The 12456-nt window shown below is 38.9% G+C and overlaps 1 protein-coding gene across 5 annotated transcripts in view; it reads left to right on the forward strand.

Annotated features, from left to right (window-relative positions):
• The first annotated feature begins 9750 nt into the window (after positions 1 to 9750).
• Positions 9751 to 12456, forward strand: part of ptprua (protein tyrosine phosphatase receptor type Ua) — a 229125-nt gene continuing 226419 nt past the window's right edge. For all 5 annotated transcript variants that reach the window (XM_026942351.3, XM_026942353.3, XM_026942354.3 and 2 more), the window contains exon 1: positions 9751 to 10015. In XM_026942351.3, coding sequence (XP_026798152.1) covers positions 9946 to 10015 — 70 coding nt within the window. In that variant the 5' untranslated portion in view covers positions 9751 to 9945. The remainder of the gene's footprint in view (positions 10016 to 12456) is intronic.

Genomic DNA, 12456 nt, shown 5'->3' on the forward strand with positions numbered 1-12456 from the left:
AATGCTTCTTCAGTCCCTTTTCATCTTGAGATTGGATTACTGCAGTCTTCCCCTGTGTGCCATCTGACTAATCCAGAATGCAGCTGCAAAACTTGGGTTCAATCTACTCAAGTTCCCCCATATCAGCCTACTGCTGTGCCTATGTAGCTGAGTAGATTTTTATTATTAACAAACCATGACTTTCACCAAAATTATTTTGTTGAAGCAATTTATTGTGAGAATTTATTTTTGTAAAACATGCTTTTAACATTAATTAAATATCTCTTAACATACCTCTGTTAGATGAACAAGAACTTGTCCTATGCTATTTAATTTATTTGTTATTTTTGTATTAATTAAATTATTTTGACCTGAGCTTGAAATATACTTCACTTTTACACTTGTAACACACAGAAATGTATAATGTGGTGATTATTGAGTAGTTTCAACCTACAACAGCAACTATGTGGAATGTATTTATCACAACATGCAGTGCTTTAGCTGCTTAATGTGAGGGGCATGACTAGCATGACTAGATAATTTCCTTACTGTGATGGCCTATTATTTTATTGATTAATTTTTCAAATAAAATGTATTTATAGGCACAGGGTGAGGTTGGCAATTGTCTTTTCACAAAGTGAAGACTTATGCATTTTAAAATGTCTTCCAGGTATGTTGCTCCCTATTCGGTTTCTTTAAAACCATTAGTCTGTTATTTTAAAAACAAGTAAGCTGTTTTATATGAAATGTTCTGCTGTGTGGTATCAAATCCTTTTTGATACTACAATGAAAAACCTTTTTTTGTAATTTTGGAAAATCTATAACCTGTGTAAAGCTATACAATCGTATGTACTTTGTAATGATATTCCTGTTTGATGAGTGAGGGTGCACAAGATGGATGAGGGTGAGGTCAGCAGTTGTCTTTTCACAAAGAGAAGTGCATTTATAATGTCTTCCAGAATAAACAGAGCAGAAAGCGAGTCCTGTGTCCAACTGAGTCTGTGACTGAACAGACGTGGTTACACCCGCTTAAGATTTAAAACCCTGATGCTTGCCTACAAAGCCAAAAACAGACCCCCACCTACCAGACAGCACTTATCAAACCCCACTCTGCAACATGTTCCACCTCTAGCATGGCTTGACTGAACCTACCATCCAGCAAGATACAAGGAAGACATCAAACACTGTCTAAATCTCTGTCCTGGAAGCCAGGTGGTGGAATGAATTTCCCCGGTTGTCCAAACAGCTGAGTCGCTGGCTTTCTTCGCCGGAAGAATAATCCCTTCTTAAGCACTTAACAATTTGTAAAAACCCTCAATTTGTACTGTTTTTATTGTGTAGTAAGCGTAGCCAGGGTTGTGATGGATCCAGAGTCTATTGTGGGATGCAAGTTTATTACAGGGCACCATGCACACACACACACACACACACACACACTTGCATGCTCATTCACACCTAGGAGCACTTTAGACTAGCTATTCTACCTATGGGTGTGTTTTTGGGGGTAATGGGACACATAGCCAGGAGAGTTCAGGATTGAATGGGGCACCCTGGAGCTGTGAGGTGACAACGCTGCATGATGCACCACCATACCACCTGTGTATATGCATAAATATAGTTTAACATTAGTAATCTACTTGACATTTGTCACAGGTTGACACAAGTGGGATTTCACTGTCTCCATTCACACTACCCTGTCAGTGTTACTGCTGTTTTGAGAATGGTGCACCACATGATTGTGAGCAACGTGGGTGCTCTGGAGTTTGGTTACTCCCAGTATTTCAGCTTCTGTACTACCTGTTCATACAGGAAACAAACCTAACAGTACGGTAAAATAGTATCCTCCCAATGGAAACACATAACCTTTGGCAGTGTACAACTGTGACATAATATTTGTATATGCAGTTAGGGACACAGGCAGTGACAACACGCAGAGCAAACATTAAAACCATTAAAACCATTAAAACATTGTTCATGCATTGGCATCAGGACAGAGGGATCAAGGTAACACAAATATCCAGGGGAAAGGGGCTGGAAACATGTCATGTCAATGCCGCAATCGGCATTACACTCCAGTTCACAGAATGCATCCTACAAACATGGCCACCACGGACTACATCTCCCAACACACACTCCATGTCATGCTCTAACTCGCCTGATTATTGAGTGTTTGCACCTGGACACACATGCTTACACACATAAACGCACACAGCCACACACACACACACTATAAAACCCAATCTCAAACTCCGGTGTTTCACTGCTGACATACCAAGCCTTGTTAATCTCATGCAAGACATTCTGATTTTTTAAAATCTTGCTTGTTTACTGGATTTGGAATCTGTTTTTCCTTCCCAAGTCTGTTTGTTCATCACCTGACCCTTGCCTGTTTTTGACCAAGCTCTTGTGTATCAGTTTGGATCTGTTTGTCTGCTTTTTTTTTTTTTTTTTTTAAATAAAGCATTTACCTGCAACTGCAGCCATCTGTGCTGCCTGACAAAACTTATGTGTCATGTGTTCATTCATAGAATTTCGTTAGAGAAAATAGCCGTTCATTGACAAAAACCTCTCAGGGAACTCTAGAGAAAGTTGCCTATAGTTTAAGCCTTGATAATGACAAAAATATTCAGTATTTTGGAAGATAGGCAAAAATTATGCAACATAGTCAGTGGTGCATGGTTTTTCCACTGTTCTGTATGAAAAAAGCATTAACGATAATGAGCATCTCCTAAACGCTACACTCAGCCCAGGCATGAAGTCTGATATTTTATGTGAGTCGTTAGGTATGGATTTGTTAAATAGGATTTAACTAAAAATTAGAATGTTTTAGAAAGTTTTATTCAAGCCTGCTTTGTTTAAAAAAAAGAAAAAGCTTAGCAAAATGCAGTGTTGTTATTTCTAGTTTTCTCTATTCAGTTGAATTCTCTATTATATTAAATTTATAATATATCTGATCTATTAAATTGCTTCATATTTCATATTTCAATAAAAATTCATAAAATTTGGCAGATAAAAATATTTGTTATTAAATATGGTCAAACCTGAAGCTCAGATCCCCTGAGGAGTGCTGTGAGCAGAAACACATTTGCAAGGGCAAGGGCAAATATCAATATTATTTTTATACAAAGGTTGAGATATCGATGTTCTGAAATTGTATGATGTCACAAATTTGTTGGCTGTGATAAGCAACCCCAATAAATTTAATAAGGTCTGTGGTCCACTACTCAGATAATATCTGCTCAGCAGTCAGTCTAGGATGGTCTCTTCTCATTGATGGTTGAAGTAGAGGTAGAGGTGGCAAAATACATTGTGCAACAGATAGCCAGTGATTGCAAACCTATAAAGTGCATTGAGGATCTGCTACTTTGACTGATTTCACATAACTAATTTCACCATTATGCAACAAAGTGATACCAGTAGTCTTCCATTTTTTATATTGTTTCACTGTCCACTGTTCTGTATGAAAAAACATTAATGATAATGAGTGTCTCCTAAACACTATGCTTTATCTGGGCATGATATTTTATGAGAGTTATTAGTTATGGATTTGTTAAAAAGGATTGCAGCAGTGGTCCTACTATATGATAGTCTCTTTTCATTGATGGATGTGGGAGAAAGGGCCAATACATTGTGTCAGATAGCAAGAGAAAGGCTTCAGTCAATGATCGTACACCTGTAAGTACACCTATAAGTCTATTGTGCATCTGCTACTGTGACTGATTGCATCATTAACTAATTCCAGTAGTCCTACCATTCAAAAAAATTGTCCACTGTCCCCTAGTCATTCTTTTTTCTTCCTCCATGAAAAAAGGTGCCCATCCCTGATACGAGAACAAACAGAGCAGAAACTAGCTGATGCATTGTGCATGCCATCAGATGAGCTACATTCTGATCAAATGTACCTATAAAATAGGTACCCCTTATAAAGTGGCCAGGGCAACTAGGTACACAATCGCTGTTTCTAAAAAAAAAAAAAAAAAAAAAAAAAAAAAGGGGGGAGTGTGGATAATGAACACAAATAATACACAAACAATACCATACCTTTCCCAAAGCCTCCATAATTTCAGGAACATCAACCTAATATAGTTGTTCAAAGTTATCTTCAAAGGGCCAAGATTTTGCTATTGGTTTTACAGGTTTGAATCCAAAGGCAATCTTGTCGCTAAATTAAAAAAAAAAAAAAAAAAAGATCACAGAAACACCCAGGCGATGGAAGCTGCACTAATCTAATGTGCTTCATGTCTGCAGCCTTTCCTTTGACCTCCTTTCTCCTTATAATGTTTTAGCACATAAAACTGCAAAAAAGAGCGTTGCCTGCTTATCAACACTTGTGACTAGTGTCATCAAGGCATTTAACTTTTGACAATCATGCAGTGTGAACATGTCATGAGGTATTATACAGAGTCAGTGAGACTTTGTGAAGTGATTTTCACTGTCTCACTGAGAGACTGAGCTGGGTAGTGTGATCAGTACACTGCTGATGACAGGGTTTTTTTTTTGTTGTTGTACAGTGTCACATAAATAGCTCAAAAAGACATGTACAGTTATAATCATGAGGACATACTGTATATTATTAGAGAAATAACACTATGTATGTAGAAGGTATGAATCATTTCTGTCATTCCGATGTCTACTTTTCCATTTCTCCCCTTTTTAAAGTAGGCAGTGCTTATTTATTTCAAAACTAAACCTTGCATAATATTTACTCCCCTCATAAACTTTTCCCCATTTTTGCAGTGTTACAACCTGGAAATGAAAAGCACATAATGAATTAACTTTATACAAGAGTTAGTTATGGGCCACTGATTTGATTGGTCGAGTGGAGTTCCAAGAATGCTTAAATTTCCTACAGTGGCACTGGGAGGTTTTACTGTGTATCACTCCGCTTGTCTGTGTTTACCATGTAAAATTCCACTTCTGAGTTCAAAAACATTATTACAGTAGTGTTAGCATGGCATTTGATACTTTGGCATTGACATGGCAAATGATACTTTGCAGGAATATAACTTTTGACTTGAAAAGGATGGAAAGGAAGAAGGGACGACAATTTTACCAGAAACAGCTTTAATGGGAATATACAAATCAATGTGAGCTAGCTAGCCAGCTAGCCGACATGCTATAAATTGAGTGTGGCTTCTTTAGGATCCCACTAGCGGAGGAGAAATAAACAGAATATATGGCCATATTGTGTCCGAAATGTCACTTACTCTGTATTAATTTCTTGTTTATAGAACTGTTGTATGAGACAAAAAAAATACTGCACCCTAATCTTGCGGTTACACTGAATATCTGTGATTTGGCGTAGGCACGAGTCTGCAGGGAGAGTGCCATAGGTGACCACAGCCATTATAACCTCACTCTTGCTCTCGCGATATTGCTTAAATGTTATGAATCTGTGGGAAAATCAAAATAGCTTGCAATATTGTTAGCACAAAAATGGTTGCCCAGTTACCAGTGAGGATGCACCCAGGTGTTCAGTTTGTCTTGCAGGCTTGGGGTATGTATGGTTTTGTGACTGGATAATACAGAGGATGGCTCGCCTGTGTTCCTAATTTCTCCTAGTTGATGTCCTAGGTGACATCAAGAAGACCATCAGAAAGAAGAAGACCACAGGTTAGAGCTTAGGGGGATGTCCCTGGCATTTTGAGAGCACCACTCTCACTTAGAGTTTTAGAGTGCATCCACTTGAATCTCTGGTAAATGAGAGCAAAGGGTCAGGATGTTTAAGAATAGAATTCTTGAATTGCAGGAAGGCTTGGAGAGTCCAGACAAGTTTATAGTGCCTCCCTGTAATAAGGAAACGAGAGGAGCCACAAATCCACAATCCACAAATCAAGTGACTGTAAAAGGTGACAAAATTCTTTGACTGTTTTTGGAACTATCCACTGAATGACAGTGCTCACTTTATCCTTATCCATGAGCACCATCCCCCAGGAAAGTGACCATGGGTACATGGAACTCACATATGTCCCTTATTTAACATATAAATGATTTCAGAACTTGTTTTACATGTTGAACATGTTGAACAAGTGAATACATCAGAATGTCGCCAATGAATTTCCCTGGGAAATCCCAGAGGACATCATTTATGAAAGCCCGGAAGATGGAGGGGCATTAAACAGTCCATAGAGCATGACCAGGTATTCATATTGTCCAGGGGGGGGGTGCTTAAGGCTGTTTTTCATTTGTCTGCCATTCTGATCCGAACGCAATTATATGCAGTCTTAAGGTCAAGTTTGGAAAAGACACTGGGGAATTTCATTGTTTATGAGAACAAGGGACATGACTGTTCCTTGGTTTAGTCTCTGATGATCAATACAAGGTAGATGTCCTTCTCCCTTTTTTGCACAAAGACGACCCCATGCAGGTGAGATCAAATAGTGAATATAACTGTGGCAGCGGGGGCATGGTCGATTGTTGGCTGTGGACGGAGAGGAGGTGGGTCGAAGCAGCAGGTAACAAGTGATGATTCTCACCTGTGTGTGATCATGGTGAGAATGGTGTTTTGTGTCAGGTCCATCAGCTCTGTCTGTCTCTGACTCACAGTGTTCTTCTGAAAGGACAAAAAACATACATAAGTAAACTCACTGTGATCACACACAGGTGAGAATCATCACATGTTACCTGCTGGTCCAACCCGCCACCTCTCCATCCTCGGCCGAGGCTCGACAATGCCCCTGCTGCCACAGAAACTTGCTTGAGGGCTTTACTGATGTATTCTTCCATGGCTTTTTATTCTGTGGCTGCAAAGGGATTAACATGAACAAGGCAAAAGTTAGGCCTGATAGCACATTAATACCACAATACCACTATATAGCTGGTGTTTAGGGAATGCACAGTTTTTCAACTCTGAAAAGAAATGATCTGTAAGATAGAAACTGGGTTTGACTCACCATATGAGTGTGTGGTGGATCTGCATGTGCTTTTCAGGCTGAGGAGCCTGATGTTCATAGGGATGTGTTTCACACTGTGTGGCCGCTTGAGTAGGTGTTGTCGAGGCGTATTATAAGGATGATTCATTTGTCCAGTGTGGAATGGGTATCGTGATATGCCAGCTTAGTGAGGACATCAGGATAGAGTCCTTGACAATAAGCCACAATGAGGCTTTGTCTATGAACAGGAAATTCAGCTGCGTGATAGTGGAATGATATCACAACACGGAGTACTGCAATAGAAAACCTTGGCATTCTGCAGAATTTCACAGGTGGGGTGATGATGGACTTGTTCTAAGTAGGGAGCAAGATGTTGTAATCAACTGAAAAGTGCATTTAGTGTTGTGTGAATGGAGGCTAGCTGCTGTTACCTTTGATAGTTATTATCTCTTTATAGAGTTATCTCAAGCAGCTGAATCCAGTCGTTCAAAAAAATTAGCTTGTTTGTAATTATTTCAATTTGTAAATTATCTTGGATCTGTTAAGCATAGTACGAAGAAGGGACCTTGATCATTATTCAAATATATTTATAGAAAGTCAAAACCGTTCAAGAAGACTTGCTGAAGAAGAGTGTTTGTTTTAGACACTGATCTCATTAATCTTTCTAATCTTTTGGATTTGCAATTTTGTGGTTGGAGACACAAAATAACAACTAAATGGTGATTGAAAAGGCAGAATTGGAACTTTGACTCACTTCTAGACCAACATTAACAATATTTGGCAGGGCAACAGCATCTGAAAAGGTCAAAATCTAGAGACAAATTACACAAAAGGTGAATTAGGTATGATCTAAGCAAGGTGAAAAGAAAACACAGGGAAACTGCTGTTTTAAGATTGTTTTAAGTGTCTCAGCCACTGTGCTGGATCTAAAGTACTGCATTTAAGACGATGCCATGGAACTGATTTACAAGACAGCTTTCATCCTGACATGCGCTAAATCTTCTATCAGCTAAGGCATTTGTTTAAGGCTTCCAGCTATGCACTGACAGATCAGCTCTTCCTCCATTTATATGGTGTCATTTCTTTAGTCTTAATTAAAAGAGTTTTATTTGTCTCAATTTTTTTCATATTCTTTAATTAATGGCAATAATATAAAATGACTGGATCTCACAAAATATTTCTCAATGGTGTTCTGAGTCCCTGACCTAATGAACTACCATGAGGATGTGTTTTTGACAGAGACTCCAAAGCACTTCTGTAAGTTGCTCTAGATAAGGGCGTCTGCTAAACACTGTAAATGTAATTAATTAAGCAAGTTACATTTGTCAGTATATTCCCTACATAAAAGTTCAGTAGTCCATGCAAATTATATGATTTGAAATTGATCAATCAAGATTTACATTAGTTAGTCTCCTTATACATAAATTTACACACACTCAGGAGCATGATTAGGATACGAACGTTTTTCTGAAATTATGGGATTTTCATACAAATACCAGATTTCTTGTGTAAAATTTCGTATCCAGCCTGATAAATGAGGCCTATTGTGTGCAACCTATTTGGTCAAAGGCAGCAAGAGAGTTTCTGGACACTTTGAAGGAAGACAATTTGTCATACTTAGATTAACATATTCTATTAAAGTGCTGTCAATCCACACTATATAGCCAAAAATTTGTGACGATCAAACCTATGTATTCCTTCCCCAAACTGTTGCTACAAAGTGTAAAGCACACTATTGTATAGAATGTCTTTGTATGCTGCAGCATTACAATTTCCCTTCATTGGAACTGAGAGGTCAAGCCCAAACCTGTTCCAGCATGACAATGCCCCTGTACACAAAGCGAGCTCCATGAAGACATGGTGTGTGAAGGTTGGAGTGGAAGAACTCGAGTGTCCTGCACAGATCCCTGACCTCAACCCCACTGAACACCTTTGGGATGAACTGGAACACCGACTGCACCCCAGACCTCCTCACCAACATCAGCGCCTGACCTCACTAATGCTCTTGTAGCTGAATGAACACAAATCCCCACAGCCACGCTCCAAAATCTAGTGGAAAGCCTTCCCAGAAGAGTGGGACTTATTATAACAGCAAAGGGGGGAATAAATGCGATATTCAAAAGCACGTATGGGTATGATGGTCAGGTGTCCACAAACTTTTACAAATAATACCTAAATACTATAAAAATAAGTTCTTATGAGTGATAATGTTCATTTTATATAATCATCAAATCTCAGTCCTCAGTTCGGGTTACAGTCTGTGCATGTTCTCTCCCTGTGTGTCCGTATGGAGTTCTCCAGCTTCCTCCAACCTCCAAAAAAAACCTTCCACTAGGATGATTATCTATGCGAAATTGCCCTTAACATTGAATACGTATGTGAATGTGTCTGAGCATGGTACCCTGTAACGGACTATCATCCCAGTGGTCCTGGGATAGGCTCTGGATCCACTATGATGACAGTTTCACCAGGATGAAGCGTTTAGTGAAGCTTGAGTAGGCTGAATGAATGGATTTTGTCTGTTCGCTTTAAGATGGATAAAAAGTTTACACAAATAGTTAGGTTTTTCCTTTATTATTAGGCTTTTTAAAGTATAGGCTACTCTCCTGTGGCACTGTTGCAACTTCAGGACATCTAAGAAATGTATTTTTTTTATCCTGATTTTGTTACTTGAAGGATTAAAAAAGAGGTTATCTGTGTGAAAAGTGTTAGAGCCAAGATGTTGGCTGTTATGGTACTCGGACATAACCATGATGTGCAGTTTCCTCAGGAGGGCGCCATCGACTCGCTGTGGTGTGTGTGTGTGTGTGTGTGTGTGTGTGTGTGAGAGAGAGAGAGAGAGAGAGAGAGAGAGAGAGAGTTTTGGGGGGAGAAAAAGCGCAGCTGGGAGAGACAGGAGAGGAAAAAAAAACTCGTTTGATCCGTCGGTCCTGACGTCAGCTGGAGCTGGAGCGGCTCGGGCTCGCGCACACGCTGCGCGTAAACTCAGCATCAGCTCTAAGCAGAACAGCGGCGGCTAATGGGCGCAAAAGCGCGCGCGACTTCTCCAAGGCACTACGCGGATATCAAGCGCTGTGAATAAACCGGAATAACAATGAACGCAGTGACTTTTATACTTGTTCTTGCTATGGGGATTTGCGGGGAAAATCTTGAAGGGCCAACAGGTAATGCACATTTCATCATATATATATACATATATACACACACACACACTATATGTATATATATATATATATATATATATATATATATATATATATATATATATAGTCACACAGTGCGTGATCATTAGTTATTGCCTGCTCCATTACAAGTTTGCACAAGTTCTTAGAAGCACTGTATTAAAAAGGATTTGGTACTCAGCATGCCTCACACGATGAAAGAAGTTTCTTAACAGCGTTGCATAAATCTGGAAGGATGTTTCCTATAATTTTGTGCCACTGTCTGCACATTATTATGATTTCCTCACATCACTTCTGATGAGATGGTCCTGATGCTGGCGCAACACACATCCTTTTCTCTTAAGGATGCATTTATAGTTATTTGAATGAACTGAGGTACATTTTGCACACAAGTGTTCCCATGGACAAAGCTGAGCAGCTGTTAATCCTGTGATGATGAAATGAAAAGTTCTTATAATGACTGTTTTTTAAATATTGCAACTCTCTTTCGCTCTCTTTCTCTCTCTCTCTCTCTCTGTCTCGCTCTTGAAGAGAAAGAACAGAATAAATGCTTCGAACTTGCCTAGACCCCAGAACTCTTTGCCAATACTAATTACTTGTAGCCTACTTAGAAATTCAAATATGAGGTCACTCTGATTCATGACTTTTAATCACTTCATCACTAATCACTGTAATCACTGTGAGACCAAGCACAAAGCTTTAATCACTGATGAGAGCCCCAACTAAGCAGCACACAGCAAACTTGCACACATCTACAGTGTCAGGCTAGACACTACAGGCACAACACTTTAGCAGTTAGTATATGGAGAGTTTAGAAACTAAGGCTTATTCAGGGTCAGGGTCAGAATCAGTTTTTAGGAATGCGACTGTGGTTTTTAGTATCTCTCACAGCACATAAATTAACTGTATAAACAAACAACAAACTGGTAGCAGGTGAGCAGTTCTTTCTAAAATGCAAGAATGAGAGGGGAAATTGAAAAATAGAGTAAATATGTGTAACAAATACCCTAATTGTTCAAGATTGTTTTTAGCAGGCACTACACACGAGTTGTGCAGTCTGTGTATACAGATAATCGTCTTGCACAGTCGAAGAGAGAAGTTATTATTGACAAAAGTGCATAATTATTAATAACAAACCCCACACAAATGTTGATCTTATTGCTTGCTGGTTATCTTGCTGTGTAGACATCATGAACATTTTTAAGCTTACAGTAGTAGTTCCCAGTTTCCAGAAAGGATGGCTCCATCACCATCAAAGTGCAACACACTCACCTAAGTGTAGCTGGCTCGTTATCTACAGGACGTAGCTACACACATTTTCTGTGGATTCGTAGCTTTCTATTTGTTTACTGGGAACAGGGAAATCTCAGGATGAATGAATAAGCAAGCAAACAAACAAACAAATAGAAAGATAGATAAAATAGCAAAGTATCTGAATTACATCACCGAATGCAGTCATGCCATTTCGACACTGAACTTTTAAAAATTTCTTTGTTCATCATGCACAATTTTGACATACTGATATTATAAAGAGCAACCATTTTACTCATGAATAATCAGATCAAGTATGAGCAAAACACAGACCGTGCCAGAGCCCGCCCTCCCAGCGCTGATGCATGAACGTGACAGTTTTAAGTTCGTGGAGTATGTCGTGTTGCATGCAACGTCATTGAAACAAACAAACAAACAAACAAACAAACAAACATTTTATGCACGATTTACTCAGTTATGCTCACTTTTCATTGTATTATTATTATTTTTTTATCAAACTGCCCATGCTTGCTTGCTTATATATATAGTCCAAAGTATTTCTCCATAAGTGACACCTGTATGCAAACAGCATTATATTCCATACAGAAAAGAAATAGGAACTGTTTATTTGCTAAGTATTTAATTGCCCAACTTATTACAACTAATATTTCTCTCTGCATGCGCATGCACTTTAATTGCTTTGCTGCCTCTGCTGAGTCACAAATATATGCCTCCACTTTAATCAAAATATTTCACACTTAATAAATCTCCCCTAGTTCCAACTGTATATCTTTGGTTCTTGAGATGCTGTGGTTCTTTCATGGGCCATGTGCTCTTCCACGTCTGTCGGATTGAGGAAGACAGGATTAATCAGACTGATCAGGAGGCTTGGTGACATTCAGACTTCATCGAGCATCACCCAGAGCGAAACAGTCTTTCCTGCTAGCGTAAGACACGCCTAGGGCAAGGGAAAGGAATCGTGGAATGGATGCTTTTGCAATTACTTTCAACTCATTAGCCCATACAGGCATAACCACTCTTGTGCCTTTTATTTTACTCTCCTTAGAGGTAAAGAAGAGAAAACGCAGGATAATGGATGAAAGTGATGAGTAGTAGACAATATTCGTTTTGTGTTTACATAAATATTAGTGTTATTGTGGATTATTTTAATG

This window comes from Pangasianodon hypophthalmus, chromosome 29 (genome assembly GCF_027358585.1).
Source record: "Pangasianodon hypophthalmus isolate fPanHyp1 chromosome 29, fPanHyp1.pri, whole genome shotgun sequence".
In the NCBI taxonomy this organism is placed as follows: domain Eukaryota; kingdom Metazoa; phylum Chordata; class Actinopteri; order Siluriformes; family Pangasiidae; genus Pangasianodon; species Pangasianodon hypophthalmus.